This window comes from Lutra lutra, chromosome 3, assembly GCF_902655055.1.
Source record: "Lutra lutra chromosome 3, mLutLut1.2, whole genome shotgun sequence".
NCBI lineage: Eukaryota > Metazoa > Chordata > Mammalia > Carnivora > Mustelidae > Lutra > Lutra lutra.
Window position 1 is genome coordinate 46,999,307 of NC_062280.1, and position 19,757 is coordinate 47,019,063.

The 19,757-nt window shown below is 61.5% G+C and overlaps 2 protein-coding genes across 4 annotated transcripts; both read left to right on the forward strand.

Moving 5' to 3' along the window:
* Window positions 1–2,370: 2,370 nt before the first annotated feature.
* On the forward strand, window positions 2,371–4,891 carry DUSP28 (dual specificity phosphatase 28). Of its 3 annotated transcripts, none has more exons than XR_007125846.1 (3): window positions 2,371–2,858; window positions 3,063–3,276; window positions 4,727–4,846. XR_007125846.1 is itself a non-coding variant. In XM_047721590.1 (2 exons), the coding sequence occupies exons 1-2, from the start codon at window positions 2,457–2,459 to the stop codon at window positions 3,219–3,221; spliced, it is 561 nt and encodes a 186-aa protein (XP_047577546.1). In that variant the 5' UTR covers window positions 2,372–2,456; the 3' UTR covers window positions 3,222–4,091. The 3 variants fall into 3 exon arrangements, 1 of the variants encoding a protein (XP_047577546.1); XR_007125847.1 differs by having other exon boundaries at window positions 2,372–2,858; window positions 4,765–4,891; XM_047721590.1 differs by lacking the exon at window positions 4,727–4,846 and having other exon boundaries at window positions 2,372–2,858; window positions 3,063–4,091.
* Window positions 4,892–7,429: 2,538 nt separating this feature from the next.
* On the forward strand, window positions 7,430–17,097 carry RNPEPL1 (arginyl aminopeptidase like 1). The gene is made up of 11 exons (XM_047721581.1): window positions 7,430–8,104; window positions 11,302–11,442; window positions 11,857–12,008; window positions 12,511–12,627; window positions 12,763–12,998; window positions 13,234–13,347; window positions 13,579–13,691; window positions 13,939–14,047; window positions 15,084–15,314; window positions 15,389–15,531; window positions 16,096–17,097. The coding sequence occupies exons 1-11, from the start codon at window positions 7,571–7,573 to the stop codon at window positions 16,381–16,383; spliced, it is 2,178 nt and encodes a 725-aa protein (XP_047577537.1). The 5' UTR covers window positions 7,430–7,570; the 3' UTR covers window positions 16,384–17,097.
* The last annotated feature ends 2,660 nt before the right edge of the window (window positions 17,098–19,757 follow it).

Below are 19,757 nucleotides of genomic sequence, written 5' to 3' on the forward strand. Positions count from 1 at the left end.
GCCTGGAATCCTCCGCCCAGGCTGCAAGGGGAAAGGGATACGCAAAGCCCAGGCCCAGTCCTTTCCCAGTGGCTAGATTCTGTCTAGGATTCTGGGGTGCTTCCTCCAGCCCTCTACCTCCCAATTCACCTCTTCTTTCATACCCACCTTGGTTCCTGGATCCCCTCTCTCTTTACCTCTTATCTTTTCCCCTGAGGTCCCATCTCTCTGCCACACTCCCTCCAATTGCGGGTTTGGGAATTTAAAGCACAAATGAGACTGTCTTTAAAATTCCTTTGGGGGACGCCTAGATGGCTCAGTGGGTTAGGTGTCTTTGATTCTTGATTTCTGCTCAGGTCAGGATCTCAGGATGGTAGAATCGAGAGTCCCCTATATGGGGCTCTGTTCAGCGCAGAGCCTGCTTTTTCCTCTACTCCTCTCCCCATTCCTGCTCTTTCTCCCTAAAATAAATAAAATCTTAAAAATAAAATAAAATTCCTTTGCTATGGAAAGAGAAAGAGGGACGCCTGTGTGGCTCAGTCTTTTAAGCGGTCCTGGAATCAAGCCCCACTTCAGGCTCCCTGCTCAGTGGGAAGCCTGTTTCTCCCTCTCCCACTTCCCCTGATTGTGTTCCCTCTCTTGCTGTCTCTGTCAAATAAACAAAATCAAGAAAGAAAGAAAGAAAGAAAGAAAGAAAGAAAGAAAGAAAGAAAGAAAGAAAGAAAGAAAGAAAGAAAGAAAGAAAAAAAGAAAGAAAGAAAGAAAGAAAGATGGTAAAGTCCTACAAACTTGGTAAACCATACCCTCTGTTGCAGGTTGAATGGCATCCCCCAAAACATTAAGCTTAAATCCTAAACCCTGGTATCTGTGAATGACCATATATGGAAACAGAGTATTTGCAAATAATCCAAGAGGTCATACTGGATTAGGATGTGTCTTGAAGTAAATGACTAAGTGTCCTGAAAAGAAAAGGGAAATTTAGAAAACCCAAACAAAAAGGGGAAAATAAACTTCTGTTGTTTTAAGCTACTGAGTTTGTGATGATTTGTTACAAATGAATCAGAAAAAAACTTTACTATTATTAGAATAAAACAAAGTGCAATATTATTGTATACAGGGTTGCAAGACCACTACTTTCACTGAAACCAATCCAGGAAAGACATCCCGGAATGACACTGGCCATCAGAAAAACCTGAATAAGTCTTCTTACTCATGTCAACATTAAATGATGTGGGTTTTTTTAATATATATATTTTAAAGATTTTATTTATTTGACAGACAAATCACAAGTAGGCAGAGAGGCAGGCAGAGAGAGAGGAGGAAGCAGGCTCCCCACCCAGCAGAGAGCCCCATGCGGGGCTCGATCCCAGGACCTTGAGATCACAACCTGAGCCGAAGGCAGAGGCCTTAACCCACTGAGCCACCTAGGCGCCCCTAAATGATGTGTGTGTGTGTGTGTGTGTGTGTTTTAATTTATTTGAGAGACCACGAACAAGCAGCGGGGGCAGTGGTGTCTGGCAGAGGGAGAGGGAGGAGACTCCTGGTCGAGCAGGAAATCAATTCGGTGCTCCACTCCAGTACCCGGGAATCCAGGATCCTGACCTGAGCTGAAGGCAGACGACAAACCACTGAGCCACCCGAGCCCCTAAACGATGTTAGTTTTTAAAAGTTAGAGTGATGAACCAAAATTTAAGAAAAATTAAAACCCTTGTATTTGAAGAAATGATGAAAATTTAACAGCAAACAGTTTCATTTCATATGAACCGTGTTTTACAGTAAAAGGGAAAATAAAATGCAGAAATTACAAAGGGCAATTAGGAAGCAGAGACAAGGGAACAAACAAAGCTGTACTAAAAGGCACCTCGGCCGGCATTACAATTATTAGTTCCTAAGAAGCGAAGCCAGGCAGCCTACCAACCAAACGATACGGAGGACAGGACCCCTGTGCTCCGCACGGTAGCTGGAGGAGAAGCCCACCTCCCCGAGCCCAGCCAGGGCCCTGCTGCCCGCCCCCTCCACGGCCGGACCGCTCCAGGACAGGTGCCCACGTCTGTGAGCCACCCCCTATCCCCAACGCCCAACCCCGGGAGCAGGGTCAGGCATTGCAGCTCTAGAAGCCCAGCCCCACAGATCCGCCCCGGTCGCGGCCTGCCCTGCCCAGCCCAGCAAGCGGGAGAGAACGCCGCGCTCTCGCGCGGGACTGCAGCTCCCCGGCCTCCCAGGAACCACCCATTCATCACCACGTTCCGGCCCCGCCCGCCACGCTGCAGCCAATCCCACTCGCCCACCCTCCTACGAGCCCAGCCAATGGCCACCACCCCCAACCGCAGCCAATCAGAAGACGAGCCCGCCCTGCCCGGCCAATGCGGAGGCGGCCGGGGCCCTGCGGGTGGGACCCTCAGAGGCCTTTAGGACCCCGGGGGTGCCCCACTGGCCGCCCGAACGCCTAAACTCGTGCTGCGACTCGGGCGCGGGTCATGGACCCGGGACCAGCCGACCGCCGCGAGGTCCCCGGGGTGGCCTCGCCCGCGCCGCCGCCGTTCGTGCGCGTCGCCCCCTCGCTGTTCCTCGGGACTGCACGCGCCGCGGCCGCGCCGGAGTTGCTGGCGCGCGCGGGAGTCACCCTGTGCGTCAACGTTTCGCGCCAGCAGCCCGGCCCGTGCGCGCCCGGCGTGGCCGAGCTGCGCGTGCCCGTGTTCGACGACCCGGCCGAGGACCTGCTGGCTCACCTGGAGCCCACCTGCGCCGCCATGGAGGCCGCGGTGCGCGCCGGCGGCGCCTGCCTGGTCTACTGCAAGAACGGCCGCAGCCGCTCGGCCGTAGTCTGCACCGCTTACCTCATGCGGCACCGCGGCCTCAGCCTGGCGGAGGCCTTCCAGGTGGGACGGGCCACCCAGGTGGGACGGGCCTTCCAGATGGGGCGGACTTCCCAGGTGGGGCCGGCCGTCTAGGTGGGACCGGCCTCCCATATCGGGCTGGCCTCCCAGGTTGGTGGGGGGGCGTCCAGGTGGGGCGGGCCTGCCGGGGGTAGGGGCGCAGAGGACCTTGTGGCGCTGCGTTCAACCTCTGCCTCTCGTACCCAGGCGGTGAAGAGCGCCCGCCCAGTAGCCGAGCCCAATCCGGGTTTCTGGACTCAGCTGCAGAAGTACGAGGAGGCTCTGCAGTCCCTGCCCCGCCTGTCCATGGAGCCCTCAGGACCGTGCTCCGGAACGGGAGGAGATGAGCTCCAGAATGAGCCCTAGCCCTTCAGTCCCTGGAGAGGAGCCAGCCCCGAGTGCGGGGCGCATGGAATTGGAGGTAGTTGAAGTGCCGACCAGAGGGGGTCTTTGTCCTCCTTCCTGTGGCACAGAATTTTCATTTTCTGCTTCTTCCTGAAATGCAGCTCGAGCCCGTTTGACAGTACTGCAGGTTTGTGTCTCCTGAAGAGGGGACTGGATGTGCCCCTTCCTCAGTCAGCAGGTTTACCAGACAGGGCTTGGGTCAAGAAAATCAAAACCACGTGAGGAATTTTAGGCAGAAAGGTATTTAATATACAGAGCAAGGCCAAGGAGCCAAGGTCAGAAGGTAGGAAAGTACAGGAGTCAGGGAGACCCCTTCCCTCTCCCCAGTCCTGGTTGCCTGTCACTCTGATGTGGGCAACTCCTAGGAGGACATCAGCTCTGCTGGCAAAGCCTGTGCCTGCCACCTGTTAGAGCCATAGGGCTTGCCCCAAATCTCACCTGGTCCCATCAGAATCCAGCATGGGACCCAGGCCTGGAAATGCTGCAACACAGGCGGGGATGTGAGGCTGCCTGGTGACAACCCAGCACCTGTGCCCGCCTCTGGCCGTACTGACCTCACAGCTTCCACAACAGCACCGAGCCCTGGCCTCATGTCACAGTTGCACTCACCACCTGTGCCTCTGAGCCTGTGGCTTCAGACACATCTCACCTGCATCCTGGGGTCTACAGGCTGTCCTAGAAAAGTAATCACCATCGACACCCTTAATTAAATAAGATGGGGGGGGGAGGGAAACCGGGTTACAATGTGAATTACAGATAATACAGCCCCTGGTTAATATATGCCTCCCTATATACATCAAGGTAATTAATAAAATACCATAATTAGTGTTTATTGTTTCCCATCCCCACTACTCATGTTATCAGCCTGCACCTCGCTGGTCCTGGTCTTTCCTGGTGAGGGGACTCGAGGCTCCATTCCAAAGGGCCCTGGGTGGCCCTGCCTGGGGCTATGGCTTCCCTCATGTCGTCCTCAGCAGGGAGGACGGGAGGCATCGGGAGAACGTCCCAAGCTCAGCACACTCCTCCTGGCCCCAGCCCTCTTGCTCCTTCAAATCAGGACCAGTCACTGTACCCAGTCCAGCAGCCTCTGATGTGCATGTTGCCTCCATGGCCTGAAGAGCCTGGAATGGCCAGGTGGTGTCTCAGCCTGCCATCTTGGGGGACACCTGTGTCACTGGGGAGAAGCGTTGTAGCTGGGAACAAACCTCGGACCCAGCAGAGCCTGGAGTTTTGGGGATGGGACGCTCACAGCTTGTGAGTAAGACACTGGGATGGCTGTGAAAGGGGCCCCCTCTCCCCGCCATTAGACCTGCACCTGGGTCCTGACTATGGCAGGAATGACACCCTCTGTCGGTCCCTGGCTGCAAGCATATACCACTCATTGTAGGCCAAGACCCAGCCCCTCGCAGTGTCACCAGTCACCAGCTCCCGCCCCGAATGCTGCTCCTGTCATGACCCCTTTGCAGCTCACCTCGGCCAAGCCATCTTCTACCACCTTCTACAGGACTTGCCGGCCGCCTCTCTCCAGGCCCCTCAGTGCTCACATCGCGTTGCCGCCAACCCCTTCCATAAGGAAGCTGCCATCACTGTCTCCACTCGGCAGGCAAGGCTACAGTGGCTTAGAGGTGAGCCGAGCAGTTTCCCAGGACCTGAGTCCCAAGTTTTTAACCCAGCACGCTCACAGCATCTTTGCTGGGACACCCTCCCACCGCTGGCTGGCTGATGTGACTCTGGGTAACGAAGGTGCAAGGGTGACAGTGCTGGGCCAGGTTGAAAGACATCTGTGGGCTGCATCAGTGTTTTACCCACTGGTTCTGTTTGAGACGCTCTCACCAGAGGCCCCATTCTCCTGAGGACCTCTGCCTGCCTCCACGTCCGCCTCCCAGCAGGTAAGGCCAGGGACCTGCCCCCTCCCAGGCACAGTGCCCCTGGAGGGGGGTGCCAGTCCATGAGCATTAGGGGAAGGCTGGGCATAGGCAGTGTCTACTACTACATAAGTAGTGTCTACTACTTCAGCCCACCCAAGCCAGCCAGGATTTGATCACCAGAAGACAGTTTCCGTGGGAGAGACCCCAGCATCTGATAGCCCTGATTCCGCCTTCGTCTCCCTGGGTCAGGTCGGGGTGGAGAGAGGGGAGAAGTGCATTGCAGCCGCTCCCAACCTCCCTTCCCTAGACAGTGGCTTTCCAGAAGGCTGGAGTGCAATGCTGCCTCCTACTGCAGGGGAACAGACTCGCCACAGGGAAGGGGCTGTGTTGAAGACACTGTCCCCTGCAGGACAGAGACAGGGTAGAGACTGAGGACAACCACACTCCTCCACCTGTGGGCCTCACAGTTCACAAGGTGCCTAAGTGGGCTGACTTTGGTCCCACAAAACAGCTTTGTTTGCTCTAAAACTGGCTTGTTTTGGTTCCTTTCATAAATGGGTAGCAGGCACCCCCACCCCAGGAGAAGTGGGGCGTAACAGCTGTGGACCAGCTAGGCTGCCCCACTCCACCCGTCCTGTGTGCAGAGTTGACCTTGGGGAGATACGCAGGGCCCTCCAGCAGAGAAGGGATGAGAGGTAACCCCTGCTTCTCCAAGTTCAGGGAACTGGGAAGACAGGAAGCCCCTGATGGCTTCTGAGGGCACCGGCTGTTGGTCAACCTGACTGAGGGGATGAGGGCAGGCTCATCTGGGTACCTACATGTAATCCTGATGCTCCTCCAGCCCCAGCCAACTGGCCTGGGGAAGGGGCTCAGAGAAGCTCCTAAATCTGGGAGTACAATCTAAAACCCTCTGCCCAGCGCCTCAGGACCGTGCCACGTGGGCAGGCGCTGGGCCATGTGAACTTAGGACCAATCAGACCCCAGCTCTCTCCTGAGTCTTAGACATAGAATTGATCTCCTCTTCCAGGTGACTACGGGAGCCCTGGGGTTCCTGGGGAGTCTGGGGTTGTGTTACCCCAGCTAAGAGGATGCATGGGAAAATTAAAGCAATGCTTCAGTGCAAGTACTCCACACTGGTGGACATGGTCCTCCCTCCCACCGCTCCCAGGGAGGAAGGCAGGCACCACCGCATGGGTTATAGGCAGAGACAGAGTCCAGAAGGATTAAATGCTACTTCAGGATGAGCAGAGGAGAGCGGTGTGTGAGACTCCTGGATGCCCTTCCAGGCCCCAGAACTCCTTTTCCCCGAAAATCGGAATTCTTCCATCATCATAACAGCACCATCTTGGTGGCCCCTCTCGTTTCATGGCTTCTAGTGGAGGCCTCCCTGGTGTGTAGCCCTCTCCTCCGGACCCTGGTCTCTGGACAGGACCCTGCAAGGTGGGGTGGGGAGCAGGGTGGATCCCTCTAAGGCCCCAGCACTCACCTGCTTCACAGGGGGGCCTCCAGGGCCCTGCAGCATTTTCTGTGAAGATGGACTATCCACTCGGACCAACACAGTTGCCACTGGCCAGTACCCTACACACACGTAGAGACCTTGAAACACGGCTATGCCAGGGAGGAACTAAAATTATAATTGTATTTCATTTCAATCTAAACAGCCACACGTGGCTAGAACCACCTTATCAGACAGCACAGCCCTAAGGCCCCCAAGCTCCAGCATGGGCCACAACACAGACCACTGGTCTCATGGTGGGGGGAGGGGGGGCGCGTGTATGCACCTCCTGGCTTTGAAGAAGCAGAGACTGCACTAGGCAGCCGTTGCCCCCAGGAACCGGCCCACAGCAACCCTGAGGAGTCCGGGCAGAAGGGCAGAGGGCTTGGGAGGCCGCTTGGGCAGCCGGTGCGCCCTGGTCCTCCAGAACACAACACACCGGCACCCGCGCCCAGGACCCCCGGTCTGCTGGCCACCGCGCGCACGTTGCCCCCGGTGCCCCGCACCCAGCTCCCCCGGCTCCCAGCCCGGCGAACCCCCCATATGGCCCGCGCACCGGCACATGCCGTCTCCCGCTCCCAGGTTTCCCACGCATGGCGCCTCCCGCTCCCCACTCCCCGGCCTGTCCCCAAGCAGAGCGCCCCTGACCACGGGTCCCCCGAGCACGACTCTCCCGCCCGCCCCCGCCCGCCCCGGTCCCGTGCGCTCGGCGTCCCCGGCTCCCCCGGCTCCCCCGGCCCGGCCCGGGCGCACAGCGCCCCCGGCGGCTGCCGAGCGGAGCCCGAGCGGGGCGGCGCACGGCACGGGGCCGGGCCGGGCGGCTCCCGGCGCGACTTCCTGTTGTGCCCGCGCCCCGCCGCCGCCGCCGCCGCCGCCCGGCGCCCCTTGCCCGCTGTCCGCGGCCCGGCGCGGCCGCCGCCCATGGATTTCACCTAGCGCGGCCGGCTATGGCGGCGCAGTGCTGCTGCTGCAAGGCGCCCGGCGCCGAGGCCGCGCCCGCCCGCCCGCCGCCGGAGCCGCCGCCCGCCCTGGACGTGGCTTCGGCCTCCAGCGCGCAGCTCTTCCGCCTCCGCCACCTGCAGCTGGGCCTGGAGCTGCGGCCCGAGGCGCGCGAGCTGGCCGGCTGCCTGGTGCTCGAGCTGTGCGCGCTGCAGCCCGCGCCCCGCGCGCTCGTGCTCGACGCGCACCCGGCCTTGCGCCTGCACTCGGCCGCCTTCCGCCGCGCCCCCGCCGCCGCCGCCGCCGCCGAGCCCCCCTGCGCCTTCGCGTTCGCGGCCGCCGGGCCCGGGCCCGCGCCGCCGCCGCCGCTGCCCGCCTTCCCCGAGGCGCCCGGCGCTGAGCCCGCCTGCTGTCCGCTGGCCTTCAGGGTGGACCCGTTCACCGACTACGGCTCCTCGCTCACTGTCACGTTGCCGCCCGAGCTGCAGGCGCACCAGCCCTTCCAGGTCATCCTGCGCTACACCTCGACGGACGCCCCGGCCGTGAGTCCGCGGGGCCGGGGCTCAGGGTGGTCTCCAGGCGGCCTCTCCCCGCGCTGCCTGCCAAGGGGGCTCTAACCGGCGGTCTGCCCCTGGGGCACCTGCAGAGAGGGCGGAGCCAGCCCAGCCCCAGGGAGCCTGCGGCCTCCGGCCTGGCACCCTCCACCTGGCCCCGGAATCCTGTTCAGGTGCCCACAGTGATTTCCAGCGGATGCCTGGGGAGTTTTTAGGAGCCTTAGAAATAGTGAGAGTCCTGGTGCTGGCCCAGTGGAGGGGGAGCAAGGGACAGCATGCCACCCAGGGAGACCTCTCCTTTCAGTAGTGCTGGGGTTGTCCCTGCCCTGGGACAAGGACAGCTTCCAGTGGCTACGAGCCAATCCAGACCTCTGCTGGAGCCTGGAACCAGGGGCGGGCTGGTGGGTGATGTCAGAGGTACAAGGGCCTCTTTGTGACCTAGGTCTTCAGAGCACCCAGGGGCAGCTGATCTGCTTTCTGGAGGTGGCGTGAGAGACTGAGCTGCCAGAGCCACACAGGGTCCGGCTTGCCTCTGTGCCTTGGGCCTTGTGGGTGAGGACTGGCAGGGGCTGGCAGGATGTCCCCGCAGATAGGCACGTGGACTCTGCAGGGCTTTGGGCACCCAGCACCCACCGCCCCAGAGGCTCTGCCAGAAAGCCCGGGTGGCTCAGGTCTGCTGCAATGAGGCCCTTAAGACGGAGCAGGCCCTTTCAATCCTGCAGCATGGAGCCTGCCTGGGTTCCCATGTGGACAGCACACATGCGACACCGCTCTCCCCTCACGGATACAGCATGCACGCAGCTCTGGGAGGCCCTGGGGGTTCCATCTGTCACTGTCTGTAGCATGCAAAGGGACAGGTGGGGTGGTGGCATCTGGCCAGGAGCCACCAAGGTGACATCCGAATGGGAAGAGCTTGGACCAGATGCACACCTGTGGGCTTCCTGTGTCATTCTGTGGAACCCTCAGCAGGCCCCACCACCACAGTGCCTGCCCTGAGCTCCCCCGAGTGTGCCTGCTTGGTTGGCCCCTGCCGCCTGCGCAGGTTATCTGGGGCTCTGACGGGTGGCAGATGTGTCTCCTGCATGGCAGTGAGAACACAGAGAGGTGCTTCTCCCTGACCTCAATCTGGGAGCTTGCAGCCTTTGCGTCTGGTCCAAGACCATGACCAGCAGAACGGTGGGGCCAGGACCCACGCCAGGCCGCTGGAGATCGGGGCAGGCCAGTGAGAGCAGCCGTCATCCCTGGGTGACTGGAGCGGAGAGGGGCATCATGGTCCCCACAGATGGTGCAGCTGTGGGCATGGGGACTAGGGGCGTGGCCCGCCAGCTGGGTCACTTGCAGAGGATGGAGGCTCTGGCCTCTGACCCCAGGCCTCCACCATCCTGCAGGAACACCTCAGGGCTCAGGCTCTTCCTCTCCCTAGCTTGTTCTAGGACTCAGGCCTAGATCCCTAAACCTGTCCCAGTGCCAGGTGAGGCTGCAGCTTCCTGGGAGTGGGGACCCACCCCTCCAGAGGCAGTTTGTCTCTTGCATCCCATTCCTGAACACCATACCCTGCCCCCACCCCAGCAAGAACAGCTTTCTTCCTGCCCTGCGGCGTCCAGAGTCAGCAGCCTTCCCCTTCACCAGCCCCTTGGACCCTGCACCCTGAAAGAATTTGGCAGCTCACCTCCGGGGCCGGGCCTTGCCTGCCTGGGGGTCTGCGCCAGCCCCCCACTCCCAGGGAGGACTATGGCCCCCGTTGGTCTCAGCTAGGCTAAGGAGAGAGCAGTGCTAGCTGGGCCCTCTGGCTGGGCTGAAAAGTGGATGCTGGTGGTGGGAACAGAGAGTCTGAGCCGGGCACAGCCTTCGGAGAGCCCCAAGGAAGGGAGGGGTCAGTGGGAGGGGAGGCTGTGGTGGGAGAGGTTCTGGGGGACTGTGGGCACCTATCCCCAGCATGGTCCAAGGACCACTTGAAGCAGGATCTGCTGCAGTCTCCTTAATGCAGATTCCTGGGTGCTAGCCCCTGGCAGTTCTGGGGCAGGGCCCAGGACTCTGCAGTTTCGAACAGGCTCCCCGGACAGGCCTTTGGCACAAATGGGGCAGCCTGGGGTGGGGGTTGGGGGGTCATCAGAAAAGAAAATACAACTGCCAGCTTCCCAAAGTGAGGGGACAGAGACGTAGCAGCCAAAAGGAAGTTTCCAAAAGAAACTGGTGAACACTGGCCAGGAGTCTGGCCAGAACCAGCCCTGCAGCCCTGCACGGTCTGGAAATCCACCTGGGTCCGTGGTCTGTGGTGGTGGTGCGGGGGAGGGGGGGGTGGCCCCTCCTGGGTCTGGTGGTCCACCACTCCTGCGATCTCAGCATGAGCCACTGCAGGGGAGCCCACAGCCATGGATTCCACGGGCTCATCACTTGCAGAGGCTGGGTGGGGGTGCTTCCTGGGTGGAGGCTTGTGTGCTTGGTCACTGGAGCAGACAAGGAACAATCTAGTTTGCTCCAGTGATCACATGCCAGCAGAGGGGAATGTGGGGAGAACAGAGTCAGGGGGCCACACATAGGCCCCAGCAGCCCTCCCGTGGCCACTCCTGGCCCGCCCAGCCCATCCTTTCCAAGTGCCTGGTCCCATGCTCAGGGGTGGCCCTGGGCTCAGGAGCTCCCTTCCGGTATGTGGGGTCATCAGGAAACACCGGTTTCTCCCATGTTCACGTTCTCGGCTCCCTTTCCTTGCTGCCAGCCTGTAAGAACTTGTACTTGAGTCTTTGACACTGCTTCAGTTTCCCTTCAGAAGCTTGGACGAGGGGCTGGGGCCAGGAGACCCCCTGGGCTGGCTCCTGGGTGCCCAGCCTCTTGCTGGCTGCGTTCTGGGTCCACTAAGGGCTGGGTAGGTGATGGTGACCAGGAGCGGCTGTTGGCCCTGGAGGAGCCCAAGCAGGCCATCTCTTCCCGGGCCCTCGCTGTCTTCCTCTCCATCTGCTGCCCCCAGAGGCTCTGGGCCAAGAAGCCTGAGCAGGACCACAAGTTTGGGGCCGCTCATAAGGCCCTGCTCTTTCCTGCAAACTTGCCCAGCTTCCTGGAGTGAGGCATGGTTGGCAGGGGGGGTCCTGGCATCCCCATGTGACCCTTTCCAGGGACAGGGGCCCTGGTGCCTCACTGTGGTGGGGAGGGTGGCCCCGGCTGATGGCCTGCCCACCGCCTGCCTGCAGATCTGGTGGCTGGACCCTGAGCTGACCTATGGCAACGCCAAGCCCTTCGTCTTCACCCAGGGCCACTCGGTGTGCAACCGCTCCTTCTTCCCCTGCTTCGACACGCCCGCGGTCAAGTGCACCTACTCGGCTGTTGTCAAGGTCAGCATCCCGCAGCCCGGCCTGCCTACTCACCACCCTCCAGGAAGGAGCCCAGTGTGGGAGGGGGCAGTCAGAGAGGGGTTGCCAGCAGAGCTTTGGGGCTCTTTGTGATGAGAGGTGCCCTGACGGGGATGTGGCTGTCCAGCCCAGGTCGCGGGGCTCCCCGTCGGGGATGTGGGGCTCCCTGCAATGGATATGGGGTTTCCTGACCTGGGGTGTGGAGTTGCCATAGGTCACCCTGACAGGGGGCATGGGATTGCCCGTCCTGGATAGGGCGTGCCCTGTTGGAGGATGTGGGGTTCCTAGTCGTGATCTGGGGTTCCCTGGCCTGGGTTGTAGGGTTTTCCACCAGAGCGTGGGGTTCCCCATCCAGGATGCAAGGTGCCCTGATGGGTGGGGGCTCCTCGCACGCAGGCCCCGTCGGGGGTGCAGGTGCTGATGAGCGCCACGCAGAGCACCTACGTGGAGGAGGAGGGCGTCTACCACTTCCACATGGAGCACCCCGTGCCCGCCTACCTCGTGGCCCTTGTGGCCGGGGACCTCCAGCCGGCAGACATCGGGCCCAGGTAGGGCCACTACTGCTTGCTTCCTGCGGTGGCTGCCGCAGGGGGAGCCCAGGCTCTGGGGAAGTCCTACCACGGGTGGGGCATAGGGCCTGCATCTGTGGCTGCCCCGGGGGGACCCCGCAGCATGGGGCCTTGTCTTGCCTCAGCCAGAGCCCATCCCTGCCAGGGCCCTCGCACCTGCCCATCCCCAACCCAGAAGCTAGGGGCTCTTGGCCTCCTCAGGGCCCCCCTCAAGCCTGCCCCCTGCTGGAGCCGCACCACAGCCCCACGCACCCTCCAACCTGGGTGGGTTTTTTCAAGTCAGTGATGGAAGAATCCCAGCCCCCAAGTCAGCATGTGTCTTGGCCGTTGCCATGGGAAGGGCCTGCGGGGGCGGGGGGGGGGGGACGGGTAGCCCTCGAGTGAGGCGGGGCATTCGGGCCCATAGGAGAGGGGAGACCTGGTCAGGGAGTTGGTTTGGGGGGCCGGTCAGCCTCTGCCCGCCCTCTCCGCCCTGTGATAGGAGCCGGGTGTGGGCCGAGCCGTGCCTCCTGCCTACGGCCACCAGCAAGCTGTCGGGTGCCGTGGAGCAGTGGCTGAGCGCAGCCGAGCGGCTGTACGGGCCGTACCTGTGGGGCAGGTATGTCTCGGGAAGGCAGAGGGCAAGTCCCGCCCTCCCAAGGGGTGAACGGGGGCCTACTGGGGAGGAAGAGCCACATACCACCCAGGCCCACAGCGGTCTCGGGTTATCTGCCCACCCTCCCACCCCGAGCAGGTACGACATTGTCTTCCTGCCCCCCTCCTTCCCCATCGTGGCTATGGAGAACCCCTGCCTCACCTTCATCATCTCCTCCATCCTGGAGAGTGACGAGTTCCTGGTCATCGATGTCATCCACGAGGTGGCCCACAGCTGGTTCGGCAACGCGGTCACCAATGCCACGTGGGAGGAGATGTGGTTGAGCGAGGGCCTGGCCACCTATGCCCAGCGCCGTATCACCACCGAGACCTACGGTACTGCCTGTGACCAGCCTGGGCGGTGGGGTGGGGTGGGGTTAGGGAGGGCCCGTAGCAGGAAGCTGGTGCCACCAAGGGGATGAGAGCCCAGCCTGTCCCCCAGCATGCGTGTGTCCAGCAGGGTGGCCTTGGGTCTGCCCCATGAGGCTCAGGGTGGGGAGTCGCTGGGGCAAGTAGGCTCAAACTTGCCCAGGTGCTCAGGCTGCCTGCACTGTCCCCCTGTCCCGTCCAGGGGCTGCCTTCACCTGTCTGGAGACGGCCTTCCGCCTGGATGCCCTGCACAGGCAGATGAAACTCCTTGGGGAGGACAGTCCAGTGAGCAAGCTGCAGGTCAAGCTGGAGCCAGGTACCCATTCCCACCAGGCCTCGCCCCAGGCCCTGCAGACATCACCCTGCAGAGCTTTATCCTGACACCCCTTGCTTTCTCTGGCCAGAGTGTCTCTGGCTGAATCCCTGCCAAGGCCAGGCCAGGCTGCTCCACAGCACGGACACCCCCCCCACCAGGTCCCCCTCCCCATCCCGGGAGACCTGTTTGGGGTAGGGACACTGCCCAGACCCATGGGTGTTCCCCTTGCAGGGGTGAACCCCAGCCACCTGATGAACCTGTTTACTTATGAGAAGGGCTACTGCTTCGTGTACTACTTGTCTCAGCTCTGCGGAGACCCCCAGCGCTTCGATGACTTTCTCCGGGTAAGCAGCGCTCTCCCTGGGACAGGCCCTGCCCTCTGCCCACCTCGAGCTCCTCCCCACCTCCCAGGGCTGCCTCCTGTCCTGGGTGCAGCAGGGCAGGACACCACCTCCTCCCTCTAGCTCCCTCTCCGTTTCAGCCACTTGGCCAGGCCCATACGGCCACACAGTGCCTCTGTGCCCACCCGGCTCTGGTGGGGGATGGTGTGCCCAGCCCCCAGGCCTGCTGAGCCCTGCTCTACCTGTGTAGGCCTATGTGGAGAAGTACAAGTTCACCAGCGTGGTAGCTCAGGATCTGCTGGACTCCTTCCTGAGCTTCTTTCCCGAGCTGAAGGAGCAAAGCGTGGACTGCCGGGCAGGTGAGGCCCACCGCCTTCCCTATGTCTGTGGCCAGCTGGCCCTCAGCCAACTGGGGGAGCAGAGGGGATGTGAGGATGGCAGAGAGATTTACTGCACAGGCTGCCGCTTCTGCCTAGGGAAAGGCCCCCGGGGTTCAGTTTCCCCCCTAGGGAAAGGTCCCTCCTTCAGCTGGATGGTGTGAGCCTCACACTGGGACACCATGGATACGGAGAGGAGCCTGTGCTTCCTATCCTGGTGGGGCCCAGGAGGCTTCTCTGAGGAGGCACAATTTAGGTCAAGCAGACTGAGTTAGGCAGTATGTGCAAAGGGCTTGGGGTATGGTTGCTTGGGTAGAGGGAGGTTTGTGTTGGAGCTGTCTGAGGCCTGGCCCACCTGTGTGATGCCCATAAAGATGTCTCTGGGGCTCCAAGGGCTGGGGTCCAAATCAGAGACTGGGGTCTGACATCTAGGGAGAGGCCAAGATTAGCTGGAGAGCAACGAGGTATGGCTGGTGGTCTGGACAAGGTGGCTCTGCTCTGGAAGGCTAATAAGTACACCAAGAGTTTTTGGGGTGGGAGGGGTGGACAATACCTGCCCCCAGAGTGGCCCAGGGCTTTAGAGCAGACTGTCAGTTTATCAGCTGGCTGCTGGCCAGCCCCCTTATGGTGCAGACCACCCCCCATACACACCGACTCCTGCCATCACCGCCCCCCACCACACCCCTGGTGCCAAGATTGGGTTTAAAGTGCCTGTTTGGTATCCATGAGAGGCATGGAGGGACAGGGGTACCTTATTCACCAACCTGATTCTTCTGCACCACCCCTTCATGCTCCTTCACAGAGGCCACTCCTGTGGCTCAATGTGGCAGGTGCCAGAGCTGACCCCAGCCTGCCCTAGCTGCCTCTCCCTGGGGCTCCCAGGCCCTGGGACAGCCACACCCAGGGACACCCTCGGCGTCTGGGGTCTCCTGGCTTGGGTGGGGACCCCAGGATGTTATCTCCCAGGCCTTGGGACAGTCACACCCAGGGGGACCCCAGGACGCTCTCTCCCCTATAGGGCTGGAGTTTGAGCGCTGGCTCAACGCCACAGGCCCCCCACTGGCCGAGCCAGACCTGTCTCAGGGATCCAGCCTGACCCGGCCCGTGGAGGCCCTCTTCCAGCTGTGGACCGCAGAGCCTCTGGACCAGGCAGCCGCCTCAGCTAGTGCCATCGACATCTCCAAGTGGAGGACCTTCCAGACAGCGCTGTTCCTGGACCGGCTCCTGGATGGGTCCCCGCTGCCCCAGGGTGGGTCCTACAGCTGCCAGGGTGGCTGGGGTGGGGTGTGCCTTCCCAGCCCTGACCTGCCTGTGGCCCCACAGAGGTGGTGATGAGCCTGTCCAAGTGCTACTCGTCCCTGCTGGACTCGATGAACGCTGAGATCCGCATCCGCTGGCTGCAGATCGTGGTCCGCAACGACTACTACCCCGACCTGCACCGGGTCCGGCGGTTCCTGGAGAGCCAGGTGCGGGCCCCCTGCACAAGCAACCCCCCCACACACTGCCACCACAGCCTGGGCATCCAGGACAACTGGGTGGGGGACATGCAGGGTCTGGGCTGCCATGGGGGGTGGCACACCAGGTGGGAGGAGCCTGGACCCCATCAGTCCTCCAGAGGGAGAGCTGGGAGCATAGTCTGGAAGTCTAGGCCTCCGTGGCCCTAGGCCTGTAGGCAGTCCCATGTTTGACCTGGTCCCAGGGCTGTCTGAGGATCCCAGGCCTCCAGGGGCTCTAGACCCCCCCGAACCCCCGTTCCACATGGGTTGTCCCCCCTCAGTGCCCCTGAGTCCAAGCTCCCTGGGAATGAGGCCTCTGCAGAAGGCCCATAGTGGTGTATGAGGTGAGAGGCCTTGGCGGCATGAGTGAGGGCAGGCAGGTCTGGGCAGGCGGTGGGGGCCGGGCTGTGGGAGGGACGGGAACCTGGCTGGTATTGGGGGTGGGGCTGGGGCTGGGAGCTGGCTGGGAGGCTGGCTGTGGGGGTCGGGGCGGGCTGGGGCGGGGCCAGGGTGACAGTGTGCCCACCTCCCCAGATGTCCCGCATGTATACCATCCCGCTGTATGAGGACCTCTGCACCGGCGCACTCAAATCCTTTGCCCTGGAGGTGTTCTACCAGACACAGGGCCGGCTGCACCCCAACCTGCGCAGGACCATCCAGCAGATCCTGTCCCAGGGCCTGGGCCCCAGCGCCGAGCCTAGCGCGGAGCAGGCCAGTGCCGGAGCAGACTCAGAGGTGGACGCAGACACGCCGGCCCTGCTGCTTGGCGACGAGGCCCCCAGCAGCGCCATTTCTCTCAGGGACGTCAACGTGTCTGCCTAGCCCTGACCTCCCAGACACCACGATTGTGCCTTCCGCGGCCCGGGCATGCCTTGACTGTGCCTCGGCTCTGGCCGGGAGCTCCCTGGGGCCCATGCCCCCTCCTGCAGACTCTCCCAGGGACCTCCTCATGGCTGGCACTGCCCATGGACCTGGTCCCCCCAGCTCTCTTGCACTGCAGGCCCGTAGCAGCCAGCACACGCCATGCCTCCCTGTCTTGACACTGACCGCTGGGCACTGCCCTTGGGGTGATAGCCCCACAGTCCCCACGGCTACTGCCACACTGTGCCTTACATCTGCCGCGACGTCCAGGCTGCCCTGTCCCCATAGCGCGCCTCCACACCACGGAGCCCTGCACCCCACCCCGGGGGTCGGCAGTCTCAGTTGGCCCCTGGCAGAGGACAAGGACACAGACATGCCCTTAGCATAGGGTCAGGGGACACTGAGGAAAGGGTGGACCTCCCTGGGGAGGGGTCCCCAGAAAGCCTTAGCCCCTCAGGGAACACGGGGTCCTGGGCCCCAGGGGAAGTGGGACAGGACAGTCTGTCTTGTGGCTGTAACACCCCACAGGGAAGAGGGCAGGTGGGGCTGGTGCTCTCTTTAGGCCCACCGTGCTGGGAGAGGCCTAGGGGCCCTGGCAGTCCAAGCTGGGCTACTGGGGGACCTCTGCAACAGGGTCACCATGACTGTCCCATTAAACCTCCACTCTGCAAACAACCTCCCAGCCTGTTCACCCAACTCATCTTCCGAGGGCACTGGGTTCCCCTGGGGTGGGGGCCAGGGGCTGTGCATGGCCTGTCCTCTGACAGGGGAAGACTGAAGGGGCCAAAGGGTCTTCCTTGTGCTCCACCGCTCCTCAGTCTGCCTTCAGAGGCCCCAGATCCTGCCCTGCAGCCTGGGGTGTCAACCTGGAGTGAAAGCAGGGGTGTGTGGTGGGGGTGAGTTTGGTCTTGGATGGCCAGGCGTGAGGGGCCGCAGACATCCCGCACAGGTGCAGAAGCTACTGCTACAAATGCAGCCCAGGAGGGGGAACAAGGCGGGGACCCCACTCAGGTGTCTGCCACTACAGGTGACTGACTAAGCAGTGGGCTGTGGGAACAAGGCAGCCACTGAGACCACAGGCTGAGCCCAGGCTCTGCTTACGATAGCACATGGGCTCAGCCTGATAGGGCAGCGCCACTGGCCAGTCCCAGGCCCAGAGCCCTGCTTTGGGACATGGGAAGACTGGAAATGGTGGGCCAGGAACCCCAGCACCACCACCAGCCACCGGGTCACCAATATCCCATCGATTCTTTTGCACTCTAGACCCTCCTCCCCCCTCTCCCCAAGGAGATGGCCCCGTCCCCCTGCTGTCATAGTGCAGCCCACAGCTGGCATCTCGGTGGTCTCCGTGAATGTAGGGCTGTGCACCAGGGCTAAGTGGGGCCCACTCAACCCAGAAACTTGTGAAACTGGGTCAGTCACCCGTCCTGCAGGGAACAGGGACAGGGCCATTGTAGCAACATACCTGCAGAAGGGAGAACATGGGATGCGCCCAGCAGCCCCCCCCACATAGCAATCCCAGCACCCTGCAAGGGACCCAGTCCTGCCAGTAGGGGCTGGGTTCCAGGCTCTCTTTGGCCCTGGCTCCTCCCTTGCGAGGGTCCATTCTCTTCCTGAACCAGGTATCAAGCAAAAAGCCCTGAGGGTGCTGAGCTGCCTTTTCAGCTTTTTCCCTGCAAAAGGGAAGGTGACTTTCAAGACTCTTGTTCCACACTTTTTAGTCCTGGGCTCTTGGTCTCTTCGGCAGTTTGACTCTCAAAAACGCAGATCTGCTCGAAGCTCCACGGCCAGAGCCATGGTGCCTTGCTAGGCCCCAGCTTCGGCTTCCCTCCTACCCAGCTGCGCCTGTCTGCTCTCTCCCAGCTCTGCAGAAGCGACTCCCAGCTGTCACAACGGGGAAGCGATGCCCATATCCTTGACATTGTCCTTGTCATGGTCTGTCCTGGCCCCGAGCTACCCTTTGGGGCGAGCACAGTGCTCCCAGCCCTGCGAGGCCCTGCATTCCCAGCCTCTTGCCACTCCTCTTCCCTGCTGCTTGAAACCCCGGAATACTATCATGGCCCAGCTCCTCCCTGTACTGTCTTGCTCCATGCCGCCCGTGCTCAACATGCTGCTGCTCCCCCAGACCCACTACCGTCTCCCACACCATCTGCCCGTGAGTCACCAGGGCTGGCCTTGACCATGTCGTGCCACCGCCTCACAACAGCTTGGCTCAGTCACGGCCCCACCCGCCCCACACCACGGCACACGTGTCTCCTGTTCTGATCAAGGGGCACCCTCCTCAGGACCGGCTTCTCGGCCACAGGTGGAGTCACTCTCCAGCAACGAACCCTCTGAAATACCAACGTTTTCAACAAGGGGGATTTCTCCTTCCTGCTATAGGCGGGCAGTGGGGTGGGCTTCCCATTGCTGTGGTTCCTCGGGGCCACCCGCGCTGACAAAGGAGATGACATCTGCAACATTCCAGACATCTTGCCAGAGATGAGTGAGAGCTGAGGAGGGGCTCACACTGGCCATGGCAAGGGCACGCACCAGGGGGCCCGCATAGCCACTTCCACCATGTGCACTAAAGGGGGTGGCAAGTGGCAGAAGTGACCCCTGTAGGGCTGAGGACAGAACTCTGGGAACAGCTGCATTTGGGCGATGAAGAAGGGAGCAGCCAGCCAGGTGGGAGAGCGGTGTCCAGGGAGACAGGGGCATGATGTCCAGAAAGAGGATGGCAATGGCCTCTAGCAGTGGCTCTCGTGGGCCTGTGAGGAGAGCAGACACTCGAGGAAGGTAGGAGGGAGGGTGCAGGTTTGCACATGGTGCCCCACGCTGCTGGGAGCCTCTCTGGTCCTAGGGTCCCTCAGGCAGTGTCTTGTGTGGTCCAGCCTGCCTCCGGAGTGCCCCCCACTCTCTCAGGGATTCACTGGGGGTAGGCCGCTCCCCTAAGGCCAGGTGCCTGGGGCACAACTTCAGGTCTAAAGATAATGCTCAGCCAGGCACCCCCAGGAGCGGGTCAGCACCAGCCAGACCAAATTCACACCCAAGGGAACAGCAAGCAGAGTGGTCAGAGGACGACATCACAACAGGAAAGGAAAATTTCAGCCACAATGGCGGGGGTGCAGGGGTTGAAATATGCCATAAAGCAGGGATGGGCACTTGCAGGACACTGGGACACATGGAAAAGAACCAGGCAGAGGCTTGGAAACTGTTTTAAAGAACCATCACTACAATAAAAAAATGACCCCTCTCTCCCCCAAAAAGAACACTCAGTAGAAAGATCACGATGCAGAGAGGCTTCATGGGCTGGAACACGGGACAAAGAATGTTCTAGAGTTAGCAAAGGAGCC